Genomic DNA, 24146 nt, shown 5'->3' with positions numbered 1-24146 from the left:
TTGTCTCCTCACAGAACTTAAACTTTTACTTGTTGCATTATGAAGCTCCCTGTGAAAATCACTTCTCTCTTTACGAAATACCCAGAAAATGGCCAAGACATAGCCATCAAGAGGGAGGTCCTGACCCCCTGGATGAAGGGACTGCTATCTGTCATGCCCCAAGAAGTTGGCCTGTCTACTGCAGTAACAAGCAGGGCTAAATAGAAGTGTTGATTCCCTTGAGGAGAAAGTGTTTTGAAAGTTGCCTTTTCTTTTTTAGGCCGTTACAGAAGACAAATACGAAATACTCCAATCTGCTGATGACGCTGCGATTGTGATAAAAAACACAAAAGAACCTCCATTGTCCTTGACCATCCACCTGACATCTCCTGTTGTGAGAGAAGAAATGGAGAAAGTATTAGCTGGAGGTAGGGAGGCTGAGAAGGCCAGCAGGACTTGGGAAACGTGGTGTTCCCTCACTGTTCAAATGTGCTATTCAGTTTTAGACTGCGTTGCTAAAAGGATATCGGTGTAGTTTTGCCCACCTTTACTCTGAGATCATATCTCCCATTCGGTTTTGGTACTGGGGAGTTTGACCAAACCGTTGCACTAAAAGTGAGTAGCACTTTTCAGATGATTGCACCATTTTGGTTTATCTTAATCTTTGAATCTGTCATCAGTGTTATACCTGGGTTTTCTGTTGAGCCATTCTCTGGCCTTGGAAAGGCGTGTCTCGGGTGATGTTACAATTTTTAAAATACGGAAGAAAACCAGATGCTTTCTGCATGAACATCATGTTGGAGTTGTGCTAACAGCTTGTGGTGCCGCAGAACTGAGGGCCTCTTCGTTTGTTTTCCTTCCATTGGCTGCTTTTATCAGTGCAGTGATTGAAACACAAAGATACAGAGTTTTGGATAAAGTTTTAAACAGTTGTGTGATTTTTTTCAAAACAAAACCTCAGGTGCTAATAATTCTTTCACAACTTCAAGTCCACCCAGAGCCCCTCATGCGTCTCTTCTGTGTGGATGTTTATTAATCACAAATCTCACACCACAAAATAAAGGAAACAGGCCTTGTCCAAATCCCTGATACACAGCCGGCAGAAGGGACAAACACTTTGGTTTTGCTGCAGCAGAGGCTCACACTTGGCACTCCTGTTGCTGTTCTTTGATTACCTTGGTTCTGATATCTGATTTCAACTACCAAAGCCCTACTAGTTTATCAATTTAGGGACGCTGGACCTTTGACCAACAGGACTCTCTCTGTCAAGGGCTGGGGCTAGGGCAGTCCCGCCTGGTGGGCAGAGGTGGTCCCCTTTGCTGCAGATGCCTTGGGATGGCTGTTGTGGGAAGCACAGAGGGAGTTCATTTCCACTCCCCCCACCTTTTTTTGTGGGTTTTTTGTGTGTGTGTTGTGTATGTGTGTGTGTGGGGTCCCCCCTCCCCATTGAAATTTTTAGCATAGCTAATTTATTGGGAGATCATGGGAAGGAAGCAAGGTAACAGTCTGTTGGAAGATAGGATCCACCTATCTGTGTCCCATTCCCTATGGGATTATTCCTTGTAGAGTAACTTCCCACTTGTGTTTTCTTTTTTCTTTTTCTTTTGGGTTTTTTTTGTTTTTGTTTTTTTTGTTTTGCTTTGTTTTTTGTTTTTGTTTTTTTTTGAGGGGCCTCCGATTTTTAAGATTTCCTCTCTGGGCAGAGTTAACATACTCTGGCTTCTCCTTCCCTGGTCCAGGGTGGAGATGACTTGAGATTCTGGGAGCCTCTGCTGCCCTTTAGGAAGCTGCCACATCCCCTTTCCACCTGACAGAAACCCCTTGGTCAAACTGTGCCTTGTCTTCTTATTCCATCCATGAATAGAAACGCTATCAGTCAACGACCCCCCGGACGTCCTGGACAGGCAGAAATGCCTTGCTGCCTTGGCGTCTCTCCGACACGCCAAGTGGTTCCAGGTTTGCATTTTGTTCTTCTATTTGTCTTTCGGTAGAGAATTCCTAAGTTTTAACTTGGCTAACTTGCACCATAAACTTTTGGTAACATTGAAGAGCGCCGTGCTGAACTTAGCACCTGCAGGTGTGCAGTTGCTAACACAGCGCACATAACAATTTGACACCCCCAAGGAGGCTTGTGACTGAGTAGATGGGCTGCTGCTGCTTTGTGCCAAGAGTGCCATTATTCTCGTCCACATGACTGGCGACCACACATTTGATGGTTGTGAATATTCACCCTTCTACCCTGGACAAAGTAGCGCCCTGAGACTTGTGTTGTTCACGTTTGCCTTGTGTTCCGGGAAGTGTCTTGGTATAAAGAGCCTGTGCTTTGTTCTTCTAGGCCAGAGCCAACGGGCTGAAGTCATGTGTCATTGTCATCCGGGTCCTGAGAGACTTGTGCACCCGTGTGCCCACCTGGGGACCTCTCAGAGGATGGGTAAGGCGCTTTGTAGCTATGGCCCCCTGGGGGTCACGTGGGCAGAGACCTTCTCCCATAGTCCAGGAATACCTTATGGTAATGGCTGGAGTGGCTCTTTGGGGGTGTGGCTGATGTGTCCCCATCATAGCTGCTTGTTGAGCAACTACTGTATGCCACATCCTGGGTGGGAGGTGACAGTGAGACCAGGAACCCTCATGGCAAGTGCACAGCTCAACCTAGGGAGGTGACTGGCCAGGGCACACGTACCATGACATGCTTCACTCCATCACCAAGCCTTTGTAGCCGTTCTTGTTCAGAGGTCAGCACATGGGCCTACATGCCAATTCAAGCCATTGGCCTATTTTCCTATACAGCCCACAGTTAAGAATGATTTTTTTATTTTCAAATACAAGTACCTACACAATAGCCTCAACTTGGCCTCCTGGCCTACGCAACCTAAAGGATGGAACATGTGCTTCTTTTAAGAAATGTCAAAAAAAAAAAAAAAATCTGCTGAGCCTGGCTCTGGGTGTCCTATCTTTGGCTTAGCCCTGACTTGTGAACTTGGACGGCTACGAGTCCCTGTGCCAGCCCGTCTCCACACACCACACGGTGACAGCTCCTCAGCATCAGCTGGCCCCCTCCTGGACACTGGCTAACTGTCCCTCTTACCTTTCAGCCCCTCGAGCTTCTCTGTGAGAAGTCCATCGGCACAGCCAACAGACCCATGGGTGCTGGCGAGGCCCTGCGGAGAGTGCTGGAATGCTTGGCGTCAGGCATCGTGATGCCAGGTTGGGGCCTTGTGCTTTGCAAGTTGCAGGGAAAGGACAGGGATCAAGGCCCCGAGGCCACTTCCTGGCGGGTCCCTCTGACTGGGTTAGGGCAGCAGCAGCACCGTGTCCCCCTAGGGCTGAAGCATGTGACTACCCTCTTGCACCATCATATCCAGCCCTGTGCCGGCTCCGCAGCTGTGACTCAGGGCGGATCCGGGACAGTGGTGACCCACTCCCACGTGAGCTCCTTGCTCTGAGACACATGTGGATTATTTCTCTCATGGGCTGGATGCTGAGTGGGTCACCGAGCTCGGCGTGTTTTCCAGAGCTGGGTGTGGATGGGGCGTGGGGGGTAACGCATCTGGTTCCCTCAGCCAGCACAACTCTTCCGAGATGCTAAAAGATAATCCTCTGCATATCTTCCTTGTTTCCTGCCTTCAGATGGTTCTGGCATTTATGACCCTTGTGAAAAAGAAGCCACTGATGCTATTGGGCATCTAGACAGACAGCAACGGGAAGATATCACACAGAGTGCGCAGGTATAGTCATCACCATTGCCACCGTGAGCCCTTACCCAGTCTGTAATCACTGGCTTCTAGTTCCATTACTGGGTATTCTCAGGGTCACCACTGGACTCACAGGCTCAGGTTGGGGATTGAAGGCAAAAGGATCATGCCTGATACAGGGCGCCCCAATCTGGGCTGCTTCTTTCCCCTGGCGCCACGCGTGGTTGTCGCCTGCCCCTCAGCCTGCTCGAGTGCTGTTTTCAGACACCGAGTTCAGCGGGGAGATGTATTTGCTGTGTGGACTGCTCCAGGGGTCCTTCCCTTGCAGGCCCCCCACGTGGCTCCGTGTGGCAACCAGTCCCCAGGTTGGGGTCTCCTGTATTCCTCTCCAGGCGGGTGGTCACAGGCTGGCCTTCCCCCACAGCAAGGCTGGGCCCTGGTAGTCAGGCCCTCCCCTGGCTGTTGGGGGACCCCTTGCTGTTGTAGGGGAGACTGTTAGCAAACCCCTCAGCTCCTGCCCCTTGCAGAAGGCATTAGCAAGCGCACACACGTTGGCCAGGAGTGCAGGGTGGCTGAGTCAGGTTCCTGTTCCTCTTCCCCTTTTCCAGCATGCTCTCCGACTCGCTGCGTTTGGCCAGCTGCATAAAGTTCTGGGTATGGACCCTCTGCCTTCTAAGATGCCCAAGAAACCAAAGAATGAAAACCCAGTGGACTATACGGGTAAGCGTGCCGAGGGGGCCTGGCTGGGCGGCCTCATAGACTCTCCGCAGAGTGCCAGACTGGACTCAGTCGCTTCTGTCCTCATCTCTTCTTTCAGTTCAAATCCCCCCCAGTACCACCTATGCCATTACGCCCATGAAACGCCCAATGGAGGAGGATGGGGAGGAAAAATCTCCGAGCAAAAAGAAGAAGAAGATTCAGAAGAAAGGTATAGGCGTTCGTTCTTGGGTCTTCTTTACTCTCTATCTGCTTCCAGTTAAGGTTCACCCCAAAGTGGGGAGATGCCTGCTTTTTAAAACCTTACTTTTGGGGGGCATATTTAAGTCATTTTTTAAACTATTAAGTACAACCCGAGTATGAAACACCAGTGGGGTGGATGTGCCCCAGCTGGCAACCCCTTGGGTGGCGCGTGCTGGGAACAGCACAGGGAGGCCTTGGCGGATGTGGCCGCCTAGTCCGCTTGTCCCACGAAGAGGTGTCAGCAGCCAGTGCCCTGCCACGGTTCCGGCTTGACTGATGTTGCAGAGTGATGTTGGTCTCTCTCTAGAGGAGAAGGCAGAGCCTCCGCAGGCCATGAACGCCCTGATGAGGCTGAACCAGCTGAAGCCGGGGCTGCAGTATAAACTGGTTTCCCAGGCCGGCCCGGTCCACGCCCCCATCTTCACTATGTCTGTGGAGGTCGATGGCAGCTCATTCGAGGCCTCTGGACCATCCAAAAAGACTGCCAAGCTGCACGTTGCTGTTAAGGTAGGGTGGGCGGCCATCTTGTGCAGCCTGTCCTTGTCCCCCGGACAGCAAAAGCATTTTCTTCTTCGGGCGCTCCTTCAGAGCCATTGTCCCCTATTTAAGCCCTTGGGGAAGGCATCGTGAGGGTGTGCATGTGAACGCTGAAATGGGTAGGTTTTCGAGTGTTTGCCACGTCACATGTGGCAGGCATGCCTTTGTCATGGCTGATGGGCAGAAGGTGTCCACACATAGCTGGGCATGTGAGGAGCTAAAGGAAAAAACTGCCTCCATATTGTTGGATGCCACCCGAGGAGGTTCTGATTTGGGGTGCCCCAGTGCTGAGCCCTCCCTCACTGGCGTCCCCGTGGGTCTCCTTCCCAGGTGTTACAGGATATGGGCTTGCCTACGGGTGCCGAAGGCAGGGACTCCAGTAAAGGGGAGGACTCGGCTGAGGAGACTGAAGCCAAGCCAGCTGTAGTGGCCCCTCCGCCTGTGGTAGAAGCCGCCTCGACCCCCAGCGCTGCCTTCACTTCAGATCCCACTGCCGAGGTGAGCCCATGGTGGGCTCCGCGGAGTGCCTGACAGGATGGAGCAGGCAGCCATGTCCTGTGAGCCTGGATGGTTACTGGTCCTTTTCATTTCCCCTGAAAGGAGTCACCTTCCAGTCTGGGAACTTAGAGCTTGTGAGCCTTTGAGCCACAACTCAAGAGGGCTTTGCCGATGTTGACCCAGCACTCACATCTGCACTGGGGTGGCACTTGGTCGAGGACAGACCATTCCCCAGAGAGAGAGAGTCGGGGGGAGGTGATCGCATTGCTGGGAGGTGAGGGTGGCAAAGAACAGCAGGATACATGGAGCAGAGGGCTTCGGCCAGGACGTGGGTATGGCTGTCCTTCACTTGCTGGACAGCCCTTAGCTGAGTGTGTTGGTTTTCTTTTCTGTTTCCCCTGAGAACGTAAAACAGCAGGGGCCGATCCTGACCAAGCATGGCAAGAACCCTGTCATGGAGCTTAATGAGAAGAGGCGTGGCCTCAAGTACGAGCTCATCTCAGAGACCGGTGGCAGCCATGACAAGCGCTTTGTCATGGAGGTGAGTGGCCCTGGGGCCATTCCCCTGAAGGCCTGTGGTCTTTGGAGAACTCCCCTGACATTTAGGGAGGCGTTGAATCACTCTGGACATGTGTCCGTTCTCCCCAGGTCGAGGTGGATGGACAGAAGTTTCAAGGTGCTGGCTCAAACAAAAAGGTGGCAAAAGCGTACGCTGCCCTTGCGGCACTAGAAAAGCTGTTCCCTGACGCCCCTCTCGCCCTCGAAGCCAATAAAAAGAAGAGAGCGCCCGTGCCTGTCAGAGGTGGACCGAAATTTGCTGCTAAGGTAACTGGTTGCCCTTGCGATCTCTGGCCTCAGCACAAATTCTCTGGTTATTTTAGCATGAGGCGAATGTAACTTGTCTGTTCTCTCCTGTCCAGCCCCATAACCCTGGCTTTGGCATGGGAGGCCCCATGCACAACGAAGTGCCCCCGCCCCCAAACCTTCGAGGGCGGGGAAGAGGAGGGAACATCCGTGGTCGAGGGAGAGGGAGAGGATTTGGTGGTGCCAACCATGGAGGCTACATGAATGCTGGTGAGGACCCTTGTCCTGTCCTGTTCCCGTGGGCCAGGCTTGGTCCCTGGGGGGTGTGAGTCCCCTGGGGTCAAGCTGAGATGCTGGGAGAGGCAGGCACAGGGGAGACCTGTCTCCAGCCCTGGTAACTCTCTATTTCCTTCCAGGCGCTGGGTATGGCAGCTACGGGTACGGAGGCAACTCAGCAACAGCTGGCTACAGTAAGTGTGTGTTTCTCTTTGTCTGAGCTTGGGAAGAAGCTGCAGTTTAGCTCCTGTGCCTGAGTTAGAGCAGGGTGGCCCACCAACAGCCTCCCTGAGACTTCAGAGTGGTCCACACGTTCTTAGTGATTAGGTCAAGTGGTCCTCAAAGCCCCCTCCCCCACCCTCACCCCCCATCCTGCAAAAGTGTGATTTACTCTGTAGATGTTAACACACACGTGTGACTTGAAAATTTCTTTAAAGTCAAAATTTTAAATTTCTCTGCTTTAAGCCATGCGAACGAAGCACCAGTTCTGTGAATATGCTTTTCCTGACAGTGCACAGCTCTTGTCTTGAGAAGGAGCCTTCACTGGGGGGTTACAGGAGCAGAGAAATCTAAAACATGAATTTCAAATGTGGCGCTCTGTGCCATTTTTCAAAAGAATTCTAATTTTTTTTCTCTGCTCTGTCTCCCCCTTTTGTAGGTGACTTTTTCACAGACTGCTACGGCTATCATGATTTTGGGTCTTCCTAGAGCATCTAAAAGTATTGCACACAAAATCAACTTTTTACTCCAATTTTCTCGAACTCCAAAACCCAAAGTGTCCGTGCTGTGCCCCTGTGCTTCACTGGGTTTCTCAACCGTGGCTTGTCACCGCAGCTTGTCTGAAACTCTTAGCCTGCAGAATTTAAGACAATGGCAGTTTTTATCGTGATTTGCCTTTGAACTTGGTCATATTGAAGTTCACAATAAGTGGAAAGCAATTTTCAGAGTGCATTTTTTTGTGCAGAATTGCACAGAATTCTAGAGCCAGCGTTGGTCAGCATCAAGGCAAAAGCCCACCTTTGCTTTTTATGGAAAGCATTACTTTATTTAAGAGACATAATGATACATTTTAATCTACCTTTGTCTTAATTTACAGCAGGTTTTGTATGAATTTTTAACCTTTTAACAAATTCCCAAATCTGGTTGATGCCTTTGACAGTGATGAAAACAATTTCACCACATCTGTATCCAGAGCAACCGACTTTTTTTTTTTTTTTTTTTAATAAGCATGTAAAACGTTGGGAACATTTGGGAATTGTATCTTGTGCTAAGTTACCTCTCCCGCCTCTTGTAAATGCTCTGGTGGGTTTGTTTGGGGAGGCGATAGTCTATGGCTGGTTTAGCTAGAAGTGAACTCTCAAAGGTATCAAAACTGTGCTTCCATCATTTAGTGCAAGAAACAGACAGGCTTTAAGGGAGCGATAACGCAGAATTTTGCAAGTCTAATCACAGTTCTAAATGCATGGGATTCTAGAATTTCTGTTGTTAATCTTTTTATGGGACTTCCAAAGCAAGCAGAAAGAGCCTAGTATGTAGCTCAATTCTCCAGTGAAGAACTGGCCTCCGCAGGGCCTGTTGCCGGGGCGTGCAGCTGTGGCAGATTCCAGAAGCCCGGGAAGCTTCCGCCCTCTCACCTTAGGGTGCAGATTTGCATTTGTGACTTCTCCCTGTGTGCAGAGACACACACAGTGATTGGGCTCTTTATTTAGGCCCCTGTGTCCTGGTGGGAGTCCCTGGAAACAAGCCTGGTTTTGGCTCTCATCAGCAGATTTTTTTGCAGCAAAGTCTGCCTCTGCGTTGACTTGCAAGATTTTGCGTTTATTCAGGCAAAAACTGGTCAAAACGGTTACTGCATAATGTGTTCCCAGAGGTTTGAAACATTCAGTGAAACTTTTTAAAACTTTGATTGCATGATGTATTTTTTTTTTTTTTTTTTTTTTTTAGAAAGTTATTGTTTGAGTATAATGTCTTTTTATACCAGGAAATAGTTATCCTGAATGACATTGAAAACTTCCCCATCCCTTTATTTTTTTTTAATCAATACATGTTAAAGTAACAAGCCCTCACTACTCGGCGTCTTCATTCATTCCCGTGTTTGAGGAAGGGCCGCTGATGCGGCAGAGCTCTAAGAGGGGACCCAAAGAGGACCTCCTGTTCTCTGGCTCCTCGCATGTGTGCTCTCTTGCATTGCGGGGCACGTCCTTCTTGGTTTTGTGATGGGGCCGGGGGCGGGGGAGGGAGAGGGGAGGCAGCCCGCCTGAAGACATTAACCTATGGCGGAGATCAGTTTTATCCAAATTATTGTTCAAACAACCCAAGGCACGTTGTTGTGGGGCGCACATCTTCAGTGGGTGGAAGGCTTGTGAGGACTCCCAAATTCACTCCACCCAAGAGGCAGGGGACCCTTGGTGCTAAACATGGGGAGGGAGGAAGAAGGGACAGGCTGTGTGGGCGCATCCCCTCCCCCTCCCACCCACACTGGCCATAGCCTGGCTGACCAGGCACCAGCCCTGGCCTTCTGTGGAAAGAGGCAGAGCTACAGCCAGCAAAGATATGCCCGTGCCTACCTGCTCTGGAAGCCCAGGAGCTCCACTGCCGAGGCTGGATGGCCACCCACACAACCCTTGTTCCCCCTCCCCCCTCACCTTAGCTGACCTGTCCCCCACAGGTCCACCTGAGTGTCTGGTGGGGGCTGTAGCTTGATGAACGTGTGTTCTGGGGGCCTTAACGAATGACCAGAGGGGGGAGGGGCGCTCTCCGTGACATTCTCGGCTCCAGGGCCTGAGAATGTGGCGGCCTTGCTGCACGCTTGTCAGTCCTGCTCTCATTCCTGCCCGCGCCCAGCAGCTGTGCTGGGAACAAGGAGGGGCCCTTTGGGGGGCCCTGAGGCTATAGCCTGAGTGCCCACCTGGATCTCCTGATCCCAGCCTTAGTCAGTCTCCTTTTCCCACAAGGCTATTGAATTGCTCCTTAAGACATGTTTGCACAAGTCCCACCAGGGAGAAGCCCCAGGTCATGTGGCTAAGTCTCTACTCCAGGTTCTCCAAGAACCAGATCAGACCAGTTGGTCTTCCAGGAATGAAACCAGGTTTGGGGGCCTCATTAAAGAGCATTTCGTGGGGTCACCCAGGCCTGTGACTAATCCTCTTCCCAGCACAGCGGGGGAGGGCTAGCTGCTTCTCCGGGGCTTTGCTTTTCCTGTCACCGTTGGGGACATCTGGGTAGAGGTCAGCTAGTCGTGAATGTCATCCTGCACTCGGAGCCCATCTCATTGTAACATTGACATCTGCTGCAAAAGTTGCTCTCGTGCTGCTGCTTGGCAAAGATCCATTGTTGTCATCAGCTGACGGGTGAGTGGAGCTGAAGGCTGGGCCAGCCCAGACCAGGCTGCTTTAGGGACCGGAGCCGATGTTCCTCTCTCCTGCCTCTTACTTTGCCCCCGCCTGGGCAGTGGGCTAGTGGGTCAGCCTTCAGGGCCCACAGCTGCGACCTTCCCTCCTCTACGTTCCCCGTCTCCCCGAGCCTCCACCTGACCTGCTGCCTTCCTGTTTAGGTCAGTTCTACAGCAATGGAGGGCATTCTGGGAATGCCGGTGGTGGCGGCGGCGGCGGGGGCGGTGGTGGCTCCTCCGGCTACGGCTCGTATTACCAAGGCGACAACTACAACTCCCCAGTGCCCCCGAAACATGCTGGGAAGAAGCAGCCGCATGGCGGCCAGCAGAAGCCCTCCTATGGCTCCGGCTACCAGTCCCACCCAGGCCAGCAGCAGTCGTACAACCAGAGCCAGTACAGCAACTACGGCCCCCCGCAGGGCAAGCAGAAAGGCTATAGTCACGGCCAAGGCAACTACTCCTCCTACTCCAACTCCTACAGCTCCCCCGGGGGTGGCGGCAGCTCTGACTACAGCTACGAGAGCAAATTCAGTGAGTTGGTGTCCAGTCCCCCAGAAGTGCAGCACTGCCCCGCCTCTGGCTGAGAGACTAAAAGGGACTTGGCAGAGTACCCCTGGCCTAGCACCTGGCTGTTCCCTTCTGTCGCCTTCTCTGAAGGCGGGTCTAGCAGAGCCCCGGCCAAAGCCCCGGCGGCTGTGAGCTGAGGCTGGTTCTAGAGGCTGGAGTCAGTCTGGGCAGCCGCTGCGAGGTGAACTCTGGAGACTGGGGTCCGAGTAGCTCCTGCAAGAGCTTGAATTAACTTCGCTCCACCTCTCCCTCCCTCCTGTGCAGACCCGGTGGGCTACTGTGCTGGTGGCCCAGCTAGGGAAGCGTAGATGTTTGGTGGCTCATGATGGGACAGCGGGCAGCAGCAGCAGCGGCCAGGACTTGGGCTGGCTGCCCGGTTCCTGAACTGCTCGAGTTGGAGGAGCAGGTGGGAAGGTGGTTCGGAACTGGGCTTCTGAGTGTGATCAGACCCGCCCAGGGCGTGGTAACCTTGCAGGGCCCCAGCCAACCCCCAGCACTTCATGGAGGGACTGACATGCCAAATGTAAGCAGTTAGGACAGGGAAGTTTGCCTATGCCAATGTCTTGGCCAAGGGCCTGCCACGTCCAGGGCTGCAGTGCAAGGCCCCTTAACCACGCTGTCTTCTCTCCCCCAGACTACAGTGGTAGCGGAGGCCGCAGCGGTGGGAACAGCTACGGCTCAGGCGGGTCATCCTACAACCCAGGGTCACATGGGGGCTACGGAGGAGGTTCTGGGGGCAGCTCCTCCTACCAAGGCAAACAAGGTGGGCCTGGAGCTGCAGGTGGCACAGCATGGGGGGCCCTGGGCCACACACAGGCTATGAGGAGGGGTGTGGCAGCGTGGGCAAGGCTGCAGTGGCAGCTGCCTCTTGGCTTCTGCGTGGGGAGAGAACGAAGTAGAAGATGCGGGCACTTGGGGCCTTGTGTGAGCATGGACTTAGGCGTACTTCCAGCTTCTTGGCTTTTCAGAGGCCAGAAATTGCCTTACTCGTAAATGTTAACACCTACATGAAAAAATGCTGACAATACTGAGAGTCACACAGCCTGGTGCGGGGCGGTAGGCCCAGTCTGTACCCAGGCGGCCCCAGTCACAGCTCCCGCTGCTGCTGCTGCCGCCGCCTCTGCTGGGCTGATCGCATTCCCTCTCTCCCTTAGGAGGCTACTCGTCACAGTCGAACTACAACTCCCCGGGGTCCGGCCAGAATTATAGCGGCCCTCCCAGCTCCTACCAGTCATCACAAGGCGGCTACGGCAGGAACGCAGACCACAGCATGAACTACCAGTACAGATAAAGCCCCGAGGGTGAAGATTTGTACCTTCTGCACTTACCCCTCCTCGTTGTAAGATTCAGTTTTATGCATCACAGTTAACATGTCTGTGGCCCCTCCGGGCCCCCTCGCCCTACCCCGTCCACGTTGCTGTGTTGTGAGGTGCAGCTGGGCACTCTTGTGACCCGTCCTGTGACCCATATTTAGCCGTGTTTGGGACTCTGCGTCTTCAATGGTTTGTTAGTTGCCATTACAACTTTGTCTGAGTAGAGTTTTCTGAGTTCTTGCAGTTCAGTATCCCTCTGTCTATTTACAATTGGTGTTAGTGTTAACTCAGTTTGTCTTGAAATAGTTACAGAAGGGATACCTCATCTGTTAATGCTTTTGTGAAGTGAGTTAAACGAGCTTTCTGTATTTTAATGCTTTAGTGTTTCAGTTTTATAAGTGAAGATTTTATTTTAAAAACCAGTGGGAAAGAGTGGGTTTTTTGTATGTCTGGATCATTCAGGCAGTACATCTGAATTCAGCTGAATGTAGACAAATAAAGAAAAAGAAAGAAAACTCTGCACCGTCGTAGGCCTGGGTGTCTGACCCTCCAGCAGAGCAATGGGCAGGTTTCTCCACTCTGTTGCCAGCATGAGAAAGTGCGGCATGGGTGGCAGGACGGTCCCTGGTCACCAGAGAGGCTCCAGGGCCCAGCTCCAGGCCAGTAGACACCTTACTCTGAGTTGGCCAGGGCCAGCAACCAGTTCGTGTCCCAGCAAGCGCCACACCCCGTTCCCGGCCTTCTGCAGTGCGACCTCGTGGCCCATGCTGCTGTTTGGGGTTTGCTCACATAATTCAGCATGCTTTGTTTTCTCCATTCTAAGAATGGGTGTGGTGTAAGTGCAGTTCAAGTCACCATGGGGTAAAACGTCCTGGTGGGTTTGGCAGGTGGAACCTGATTTGAAAAAGCTCAACTGAATCTGGCTGAAGTACCCCAACATAGGAGAAAGCCCAGCCACAGAACCGTCTGTGGTGGGATGGCGCTCTGTGACAGCCGCAGCCTTCATTTCTGGTACTGCCGCTGTCCAGAATTTCAGTTGGGGTTCTTGGCAGTGGCCCAGCCCTGTTCCAGCACATTCCCCAGGAGCAGTGCTCTTAATCCTGGGCAATTTTGTAGTGCTTGGGGACATTTGTCACCTAGTGGGTAGAAGCCAAGGATGCTGCAGAACATTCTACACTGAAATGTCAGCAGTGCGGAGGTGGGGGAGCCCTCCCCAGAGCAGCGTTTCTCAACTCGGACCTTCCCAGGAGGTGGCTTCTTTTGGAAGAGCCTTGTGGGCAGGCAAGGCCTGGGACTGCCCCCTCTGCAGGGACCTCTCGACTTGCTGCCTTTTCACCCTCAGAACAGGCAGTGTTTGTGGCCTGAGCCCCACCCAGACAGCCCTTTGGCCTCCTGTGCTTGGTTTAACCGTGGCCCCTAGGAGAAGCACAAACCATTCTTGACGCAGGATCACTCTGCTGAAGCAGAAACTCCAGTGTGCCTTCAGATGTTGAGGATTTGCCTTCTTGGAGAAATGAAAGAAAGGTGTCCTGCACTCGAACATATTGGAAGAGTTGCTTTCTGCTGGTACAGAGGAGGCCCCAGATACGTGGTCCAGCCCGTCAGGAGAGGACACCTCCTATGAAGCCCGTCAGAGGTGGCTCACAGTGTGAACGTTTGGGTCAGCCTGAAGTGCCCTGGAATCCCTTGAGTGTGTGCACAAGTGGGGAGAGGAGACAGACCTGAGGGATGGGTACCCATCCTAGCTCCTCCCAAACACATCTAGGGGCTGGGGGAAAAGACCCACGTGAGATCTTTGGGACCTTGTCTTTGAGATGAGAGGATACAGGCTGTGGATAGAGCCTGTGTCACTCAGAAACCTGCCAAATGCCTTCAAACTCTACCTGCATTGTCAACACAGGTCTCTCCATCAGTTTCCCAAGCAGTGACCACCACCACATTCAAATTCCTGAACAAGATTCACTGTCTCAACTGTTCCTCTTATAAAGACCCCAGTCGTTGGATGAGGGCCCACCCTAATTCAGGATGAGCTCATCTCAAGATCCGTAATTATGCTTACAGGGACCCTATTTGCAAATGAGGTCTCATTCACAATCAGCAGTTAGGATTTGGACATAACCTTTTGGGGAACACTTCAACCCTCTACAGGCTGGATGAAGGCTTCACCCACCCCACCCTGGGCTGTTGGCACAGCCTTGGGGGTTGATTAGCCAGGATCACTGGTCGGGTCTGGATGGACAGCACAGAGCCAGCAGTGTCTTTGCAGCACAGTGAATACCTGTCCCAAGGGAACAGCTCATGAGCCCAGATTTCTTGGCACCCCAACTCTGCTTGGGGGCCTCTGGGAGAAGCACTGGTGGTGCTGATACGGTGATGCAGCTGGCCGATAGTAGTATCCAGCCTTCAGGACATGCTACCCCGAGGAGCTGGGTTCAGGAAGATGGCTTCTGCCTCGAGCACAGAGAAGGCCTTGCTGCTGGCGCATCACCCATTCAGAGCTGACCAAGGCTTTCCCGGGTCTGTTGCCCTTCAAGCCCAGGAAGCCATCCTGGAGGAGGGCCTCACTGAGCTGCTTCTCCATTAACTCCTCCTCGGCCAGGACTGTGGTGGGCAACAGCTGGCTGATGATGAAGAGTTGCTTTGGCCTACACGTTGCAGGAGGACAGTGCTTGTGCATCTTTCAGTCACCACCAGAGATCACCAGGAGCTTGAGCAGGAGGAACCATGCAGCTCACATGCTTACTCTGAGTTGATCAAGTTACGGTACTCGGTGGATAGGCCGGGGGGTCAGTGACCCGCGACTGGATACAACACCTCCGAGGGCCCCAGGATGCCTTTGGAGGGAAGGAAGAAAGGACAGAAGAAAGATGACACAACCGGAACAGCTGGACATGGGCATGGTGGGTTGAGATGACATCCGAGGGGAAGTACAGGGCCTTTCCAGGAATTTGGACTGATTTTGGGGGGAGGTATTGGGAATTAGCTACCTTGGACCAAAGGCGGTCTCTGAGCAGCAATGGGGCATAGATCCAGGATTTCCACTTCCCCAGATGAGCAGTTATAGGCACCCTGGTGTGTCTGGGCCGAGGTCCAGTCTGACCTGGAAGTTTTCACCGAGCTGCCCAGCTACCTTCGGCCCTGGCAGAGAAGCATTCACTCCCTCAGACCATTGACCATTCTTCCATAGTCACCAGGGCCTTTCCACCTGAGGCCTGGCTCTATGCAGCTGGGCTTTCAGCCTCAGGATTCAGTCTCCAAATGTGAGCCCCATGTTGGCTGCCCTTAGCAGCAAGCCTTCTTGACCCGGATGCTCATTCTAACCCATTCCAGAATAAATGGAAACTTCCTGTGTTCACTGTTTCATTCACTCAATATGTATTTATTGGGCATTGCTTATGTATCAGTCCTGCAGAGGGTGCTGGGACTACGGCAGTGGACACCAAGAGGGCCCTGTCCCAGCTGGGCAGGGAGTGTCGGGAAAGGCTTTCTGTGTTTCAAGTGAGACAGGACAGTTGAATCTGAACAAGGGGTATATTAGGGAGGGGGAGGGAAAGGTATGCCATGTAGAGGGAACAGCATGCACAGAAAGTCAGCTAAGTGGTGGGAATGGACTTAAAGGAGCTGAAGTCAAGTGGGTGAAGCATTTTGGTTGCAAAAAGGCAAAAGTGTGGCTGTACCAGTGAGGGGCACACAGGGCAGGACCTTGAAAGTCAGCCAGAGGAATTCTAACATCTTAAGGTAATTGGGAGTCATGGAAGGATTCTGAACTGGGAAAACCCCAGGCTGAATGGAGCCTCAGAACAGTCCTTAGGTTGTTGGGCAGAGGTGTGTGGGAGAGGTGAGAATGGAGGCCAACAGGCCAATAAAGTGGCTTGAATTCTGGAACATCCAGGCTGTGAGGTTCAGAGGTGCTTAGGCAGCAGAGTCCTCTGGACTTGGTGAGGGAATAGCCCCCAGACTCGAGGGGTAAAAACTGCATGTCCCAGAAAGGGAAGGGAAGGGCATTTCCTTGCCACAGGATACAGCAAAGAGGGAGTGCCCAGACTGACAGGTCCTCCCCTCTGCTGTGGGGAAACAAGCAAAAACTAGCTGAAATGTCTAGGGAGTGGCCACAAAGGTTATTACCCAAGGGTCTTTAAGTCCTAGATACGTGGTCTTCCCAGTATATCCCAAGAAGCTGGCACCTAAGCTCAGCCCCTTAACACCCAGGAGGCGAAGGGTGTGTGTGAAAATATCACAGGAGTGCCCCCCTCATCCTCGGATGGGTAAAGCCAAAACAAAAACAAAAAACCCCAGGCTCCCAGGGTTGTAAGGACCCCCACTTCAATGTTAGAGGTATTCGAAACCCCCACTTCTCCAGAGGTTTCCGGATTCCCCATTCTGCTCAAAAATCCAGCTCTTGCCCTTCTGGGTCCCAGGACCTCAATACCCTCTCAAGGCCAGTTTGGGGGTCTACCCTGGGCAGCTGCAGTGATCCTTGGGAAGAGGAGGTCGGGGGGATTCTACTGAGCATCCTTAATCCCGGTCACGCACCTTGGGTGATGCGTAGGCCTCCACCTGAGGGGCGCGGATGTTGGCAGAGGCCCCACTTCTGCAAACAGCCCCCTTTTCAAAGCTGCTGTTCGCCCCTAGGCCAATGCGCTCCACCCCGCCCAGCTCTTCCGTGCCCAATCTATAGGCCCCGCTCGGAAAAGAAGCGTTTCACAGACTCCACCCCCAGCAGTCCTCGCCCCTTGACTTCGCCCGCTGCGTCTTTGTGTCGTCAACAAACGCTTGTAATAGAACGCTTTTACAGGCCCCGCCCTCTGTCACGCACAGCGCGCCGCTTCCAATAGGACGCCTTCGAAGGCTCAGCCCACAAGGCGGCCGCTTCCCTGAGTCTCCAGGCAACGTGCGGGGCGCTGTCCAGCGTGCTGAAACCGCTCTCCCTACGCGTACTCAAGGGCCGACTTAATGCCCCCAGCCCACCTTACTGAGCGACGCAAAAATCCTAAAGTCGATGCCACTGAACCTCGGCCGCACCCCCTTCCACCGCCACCCCCCCTTTACCTTTAACTGATACAAAGAGCTCGCTTCAATCCACATCCCACCCTACCCTCCCATCTAGCTCAGACGAACGCAAAATTTCGTGGTTTGACCTCCCAACCCTCATCTTCTGCTCCTTCCCTCACTCTCTCCAGCTACGTTGACCTCCTTTCCACCGCAAACCATCCAGACAAATCCCACCTCAGGGCCTTTGCTCTCACTGTTTCCACTGCATGAAATGCTTTTTCTCAGTTCCCATCATGGCTCCTCCCTCCCTCACCTCCTTCAGGCCTTAACTCAAATGTCACCTCAGTGAGTCTGATCCTGACCACCCTACATAAAATAGTCACTTCTAACTCCTCCTCTCCTTCCCTGCCCTCTTTATTCTCCAGCACTCCTCACTACCTGAGACGTATGTTTTAGTAATTTTTATTGTTCACCCCTCCAGGGCAAGGATTTTTGTGTGCTTGTTCACTGCTATGTTGCCAGCAGTGAGAACAGTGCCTGACACAGAGTAGGTGTTCCGTATTATTTATCGCATGTATATTCATGCGTGTATTTGGGCATTTACTGTGCGACGATCCCTGCTTACTTTCATAATGACCCTCTGCCCCCATTTAAAGATGAAGAAACTGAGATTCAGAGAGTGACGATCACTTTACCAATCACCTGGCTTTTGAATGGCAGAGCTTGAATCCTCCTTCTCATGTTTCTCTGGCTGTAATCTTTCCACTCCTCCGTGCTGCAATCCCTAACACTGCCTCTCCTTCAGGTAAAGAAGTTGTATAAGAGGATGACTTCACAGGGCTCCACAGGACGAGATTTCAATGCCTGTTCCTTGGTCACTAGTCATGTGACCATGAGCAAGTCAGTTAATGTGTCTGCCACAGTTTTCTCATTCATAAAGTGGGGATAAAAATAATACCCACCTCATTGTACTGTGAGGGTCAAGTGAGGCAATGAGAGTGTAGCGCTTACCAGACACCTGACACATTGGCACCTGCTCCATTAATATTGGCGGTGTTGGCTGGTGATCATCATCATCATATTATTTTTATTTGGATGAATTTTAATAAAAACTTTTTAAAATTAGGATAATGAGGCCAGAAAAGCTACAGGAAGACAGTGTTTCAAGAAGGTGGGAGTAAAGGATAGATGCCAATCCTCAGTGGGAGTAAGAAAAATAAATGCACATTAAAACGACATGGAGTTACCACAGTTCTGTCAAGTGGACAGGTGAAATTGTGAGGGAGAGGCTGTGGGGAAACGGCTACTTCCATATACTTTTTGACCCCAGTCATCCAACTGCTGGAAGTTGTTCCTAAAGATATACTTGCTGCCAAGTGAAATTACTTAAATACAAGATTGTTAATTGCAGCCTTGTTTATAGAAGCAAAAGATTACTCAAAACTCAAGTGAGAATCAACAGGAGACCCCATAAGTGAGTGATGGTCTACCCCTACTTTGGGCTACAAGGCAACTGTTAAAAAGAAAAAGGAGACTATGTACTGACAATAGGACGGTCTCCAAAGTGTAGACAAAAAGCAAGGTGCGTCATATCAGTGTAACTAGCAAGGCCATTTTTGTGAAAAAATAAAAGGATAAATATAAGTATTTAGCTTTGTATTTGCTTCTGCTTGCATGAAGAAAGGTTGGAAAGACACAAGAATCTAATCAAACATATAACTAGGAAAGGCTGAGATGGAAAGTGAATAGGGGATGAGGTGGAAATGAGTTTGACTTTTATACTTTCTGAATTTTTTATACATTTGAAACTAAAATATTACAAATGCAGAAATGTGTAAAACATAAAAGTATAGGTCAATGAAGATTCTTGTAGTTACAACCTCTAAAAATTGCCATTTTGTATTTTTGTTTCATGTGAAAGGAAAAAAACATATGTATATATATATGTGTGTGTATATATATGTGTATATATATATATACACACACAAACACTAAATTAAAAAATGAAGTGCTCAGCAGCTCGGCCATGTTGATTTCTGCTGCCAAATAACCTAAGTTGAGTAATGACAGATGTTGATAAAATGGCTCCAACATCTGAAAAGGTGTTCAATATCAGTAGGACTCATGGAAATGCAGATTGAAACCCCAGTGAAATGCCATTTCACACACACCTGATTGGCAAAATTTAAGAATTCTGAAAATACAAGAGTTTGAGAGGATGTGACACAAGGGAGCTTTCCTATGCTGCTTTTGTGGATATCAGTTGGTGTAATTAACTTAAAAGTAGTTGGTTCTGCCTTGTAAAGTTGGCTATCTACCTGGTCTAGTTTTCTGCAATTCCATTCCTAGGATTCTTGCCATGGAATAGAACAAGATGTGTGCACAAATTCTCACAGCGCTGTTTATAATGGCAAAAACAAACAACACAAAAAGGCTAAAGTGTCCACAAGTCCATTGATGGGAGAATGGATAGGTATGCTTTGGTGTATTTATACCAATACATAATGGTACATTGATTTGCAAAAGAAATGAATGAACCACAACTAAATACAACATGCATGAATCTTAGAAACACAATTGTAAAAAACATAAAGCAAGTCACAGGGACTAGGTGTGGTAAAATATAATTGTATTAGTGTAATAAATGTTGGGGGATGACCAGCAAAATTTCTCCCATACTTCCTCTTTTTGCTATTGAATTTTTAAAAACTATTATGAAACTTATATTGGAGTAAGTAATAATGTTTTGGGAATATTGTTCAGGCAATTCCATGAGTCAATGATCCATGACTGATGCAAAATGACAACTTAAAAACTCCATAAGTTTATAAAAAGTATTAAAGTATTAAAGTTTCCAGAAAATGAAAAAAACTCCATTGGTCTATATAATCAGTTGAAAACAAAACAACAGCAACAATAAAAAACAACATATTTGCTTGTATATGATGATAAACATGCCTATGAGTGTTACAAGAATGAATACTAAATATTACTTAATATTAGAGGTGAGAACTATTTGGACAGGAGACAGGAGTTGGAAAGATAATTCACAGTATACATTTTATCCATGTATTTTTAAACCATGTGGTAATGTATTATGTATTTTAAAACCTTGAATAAATCTATTTACTTAAAATTGAGTCATATGGAAGGAGAACTGACTCTGGGTGATGAACACACAATGGGATTTATAGATGATGTAATACAGAATTGTACACCTGAAATCTATGCAATTTTACTACCAATTGTCACCCCAATAAATTAAAAAAAAAATTGAGTCATAAGTAAAGCTTGTTAAACTCCTGTGATTTGTTTTTTAAAACTTTTATTTGGGAACAGTGTGCTTTTTCCAGGACACATCAGCTCCAAGTCAAGTCGTTTTTTTTTTTAATTTCAATCTATTTGTGGAGGGCGCACCTCACTGGCCCATGTGAGAATCGAACAGGTGACCTGGGTGTTATGAGCACTGCGCTCTAACCAACTGAGCCAACCGGCTGCCCATATGCCTGTGTTTTAAAATTTTTCTTTATATTTAATTTTTTTGTTAGTGTACATGTGTTTTTATTTATTAATATAAATTTTGTACTATGTAAGGTATACAAAGTATATATTTTTTAAAAGATTTTATTGGGGAAGGGGAGCAGGACTTTATTGGGGAACAGTGTGTACTTCCAGGATTTTTTTTCCAAGTCAAGTTGTTGTCCTTTCAATCTTAGTTGTGGAGGGCGCAGCTCAGCTCCAGGTCCAGTTGCCGTTTTCTAGTTGCAGGGGGTGCAGCCCACCATTCCTTGCAGGAGTCAAGGAATCGAACCGTCAACCTTGTGGTTGAGAGCCTACTGGACCATGTGGGAATCGAACCGGCAGCCTTCGGAGTTAGGAGCATGGAGCTCTAACTGCCTGAGCCACTGGGCCGGCCCACAAAGTATAAAATTTATCTTTTTAACCTTTTTTCATATTTGCTAAGAGATTTATTCCCCCCCCCCATTTTGAGATATAATTAACATATAACATTGTATCTAGTTTTATGTGTACAATATAATTATTTGATATATGTATGCATTGCAAATGTATTTAACATTTTAAATGGGAAATAACATCAAAAAGTATTAAAAGGCAATCAATTTCTTGCACGCTAATGTAAGGAGCTTCACAGATCCACTCCCCAGTCAAGTTGGCAAAAACTATTCAAAAAACAACTATTTAAAGTTTCTGGAAATGGTCCTATGGCATATAGTAAATGAGGAAACATCTATTCAAGAAAATCTACAAGAAAATTTGGTTAGAACAGTGAGTGTCTGTGGTGTTTGACATCTCCTACCTGCCTTCTACCAGTTCAGTGAAATGGAAACTCCACTCCAGACTGGTGCAATAGGGTTTGCTCTCCCCCAGACCCCAGTCAGAGGGCTTTTTCCTCAGGAGGGGCAGCAAGACGTCAGAATTTCTCATCCTGCCCTCAGCTACCTGTGCTGAGGTTAAGTTCCAGGAAGTGCAATTCTTCAAAGAGAAAATAACTGACAATTTTCCAAAATTAAGGAAAGACTCCAATCATCAGATAGGAGAAATTCAGGGAATCCAAAACAGGGTAAATTAAAAGAAATCCACAATTAGACACATCCTGTGAAATTGCAAACTGGCAATGAAAAAGAAATGATTTTTTAAAGAAACTAGAAAGACAAAAACAGATAATAAATTATACGTAGATTGTGATTCTACTTCTTAATAGTGATAATGGAAGCCACAAGTGGAATATGTTCAATGTGCTGAGAAAATAATTATCAATTTAGCATTTTATACCCAGTGAAATTATCTGTCAAGAATCGGGGCAAAATAAATGTATTTTTCTGTAAACAAAATTTAGTCTATCAATACAGGGTTCTTATTACTGAAAGAAGTCTCAAAGATGTTCTGCAGACAAACAGAAATTCATCTGAGATTCAACGTCTCAGTGAGTAGAAGTTACAAAGATATTGCTGTATATTGCACTGATTGTGTAAAACAGCAACAGCAACAACAACACCTAATTTGTGGGCAGAAAACCCAATCAAGATATCAAACACTGGACAAATAAGACTTTGAAGATCTGAATTAAAGTGTCTAGAGGCCTTATGTTGACTGGGATATGGTAGAGGTACTGGGTAATCTTTAATTTGTTAAGTATGCCATTTAATATGGCTAGCAAGTCCACAAAAAAAGACAGAGCATATAAGTTCCAGTAAAATAAGAGGAAAAAATAAATTGATAAAGGGGAAATTTTGTTTTGATCAATTCAGAAAAGGCAAGAGAGATGGGAGAGAAAAAGCAAATGAAAGAACACACAGATGCTACACAAGTAGAAAGTCTGTAAAAGATACTATCAGATACAAACATACCAGTAACCATTATAAATGTAAATAGAGTAAACTTGTCAGTAAAATGCAAAGATTATTGGAATAGTTAAAAAGTACAAAATCCAGTTCTTTGTTGTTTTCTAAAGACACATCTTAAACAAGACAGAAAATTTCAAAGTCACGGGATGTACAAAAATATTTCAGGGTTACCATAACATAAAGGAAACTGTAGTAGTTATTTTAATATCAAATAAAAAGATGTACAGAAATCCATAGGCTGTGGAGATAAGGATTAAAGAAAAGAAAGGAGGGAGAGAGAGCCCTTACATGGATCATTCTCATAAAGTGCCATCATTCAAGGACTATAAATAACTCAAATCTCTGCATTTGAAATCCACAAAGAGGGGATATAATAATGTGAGGACTTTAGGAGCAGTTGTAGGCCAACAAATTAGACAACTTAAATGAAATGAACAAATTCTTAGAAAAACTCTACTTACCTGAATTGACTTGAGAAGAAATAGAACACCTGAATAGTCCTTTTTAATCATTAGAAAACTTAAATCAGTAGTTTAAAATATTCCTATAAGGAAAATAACATACATAACCAGAAGGATTTACAGGTGAAGTCAATAAAACATTCAAGGAACAGATAATTCCAATCTTGCAGAATTTCTTCCTGAAAATAGGAAGAGTAAGGAAAACGCCTTAGTTTATTTGATGAGATTATCATAATTTGAACACCAGACTCAGGCAAAGACAACTACAAGCAAGGAAAATTATAGACCAATATAATTTATAACAGAGATGCAAAAATTCTAAATAAAATGCCAAAATATAGAAAAAGATACCATGATCAAGTTGGATTTATCTCAGAAAAGGAAATAACATCTATTAATAACTTAGAAAAGAAAACTTGTCATCAGGCATTTTAAATTGAATGAGACAAATTATATGGTTATCTCTCTATGGAAAAGTGTACAATAAAATTTTATTTATGATAAAAATCTGTGAGTGAACTAGGAATCGACAGGCCCTTTCTTTACTTAATATGGTGCATCTTCAAAAAACCTGCAATAGACATCATATTATGCATAATACTGAAATGTTGAAAACATTTGTTTTAAAATGCCTTCAGGTGTAAGGAGTAACAGAAACGAAAACAGTGAGGAGACGACTGCAATAATCCCAGCAAGAGCTGTTGGTATCTGGACCAGGGAAAGAGCTATGGAGGGGAGTGTGAAGTGGTTGATTCTCTCTAGATTTTGAAAGCACAGCCAGGATTTGCTGATAAATCAGATGTGGGGTGTGAGAAACAGTGAGAGGTCAAGGAGTATCCCTAAGTTTCTGTCTGAGCTCCTGGAAAGATTGAGTTGCTATTATTGAAAAGGGAAAGATGGAAGGGTGTAGCTTGGGAGGTAAGCTTGGGATGGGCAACAATCAGGAGCTCTGCAACATGTAGAGTTTGGATACCTATAGACACCCATGGAGATGTCAAGGAGGCATCTGTTAGGAGATGGGAGTTCAGAAGAGAGGAATAAAATTTGGGGCATTGTCAGTGTATAGAAGTTTTAAAAAGCTATGTGATACAGAGTTATGGAGAATGAACGGTTGTTAAGATTGGGGGAGTTAGGAGCAACTAATGGTGAAATATGATCCAGCCATGGGAAAAATCAGAAAAGTGATGCAGACAATGGCAATGCAAAGGCCCTGAGGTGGGCCTCCTGGGGGGGAAGGTGTTTTCCAGATGTAGTCCCGTGAGACTCTCCACCACCCTGAGAAACTGTCATCATTAACCCAAGGCTCCTGA

The 24146-nt window shown here is 48.2% G+C and overlaps 1 protein-coding gene across 8 annotated transcripts in view; it reads left to right on the top strand.

Moving 5' to 3' along the window:
• ILF3 (interleukin enhancer binding factor 3) overlaps positions 1 to 15380 on the top strand; it is a 42424-nt gene extending 27044 nt beyond the window's left edge. For 2 of the 8 annotated variants that reach the window (XM_019744943.2, XM_074338182.1), the window contains 16 exons: positions 260 to 407; positions 1844 to 1935; positions 2315 to 2410; positions 3072 to 3183; positions 3607 to 3704; positions 4280 to 4391; positions 4489 to 4599; positions 4939 to 5138; positions 5499 to 5666; positions 6070 to 6207; positions 6315 to 6491; positions 6587 to 6740; positions 6887 to 6940; positions 10300 to 10668; positions 11339 to 11467; positions 11859 to 12537. In XM_019744943.2, coding sequence (XP_019600502.2) covers positions 260 to 407; positions 1844 to 1935; positions 2315 to 2410; positions 3072 to 3183; positions 3607 to 3704; positions 4280 to 4391; positions 4489 to 4599; positions 4939 to 5138; positions 5499 to 5666; positions 6070 to 6207; positions 6315 to 6491; positions 6587 to 6740; positions 6887 to 6940; positions 10300 to 10668; positions 11339 to 11467; positions 11859 to 11995 — 2295 coding nt within the window. In that variant the 3' untranslated portion in view covers positions 11996 to 12537. Of the gene's footprint in view, positions 1 to 259; positions 408 to 1843; positions 1936 to 2314; positions 2411 to 3071; positions 3184 to 3606; positions 3705 to 4279; positions 4392 to 4488; positions 4600 to 4938; positions 5139 to 5498; positions 5667 to 6069; positions 6208 to 6314; positions 6492 to 6586; positions 6741 to 6886; positions 6941 to 7404; positions 8813 to 10299; positions 10669 to 11338; positions 11468 to 11858 lie in introns of those variants that run through there. The other 6 variants (XM_019744944.2, XM_074338183.1, XM_074338184.1 and 3 more) reach the window with 6 other exon arrangements.
• Positions 15381 to 24146: the final 8766 nt, after the last annotated feature.

Source organism: Rhinolophus sinicus, linkage group LG07, assembly GCF_036562045.2.
Source record: "Rhinolophus sinicus isolate RSC01 linkage group LG07, ASM3656204v1, whole genome shotgun sequence".
NCBI classification, from domain to species: Eukaryota; Metazoa; Chordata; class Mammalia; order Chiroptera; family Rhinolophidae; genus Rhinolophus; species Rhinolophus sinicus.
The sequence above is the reverse complement of the archived record's forward strand: the minus strand, read 5'-3'. Positions and strand labels throughout refer to the sequence as shown.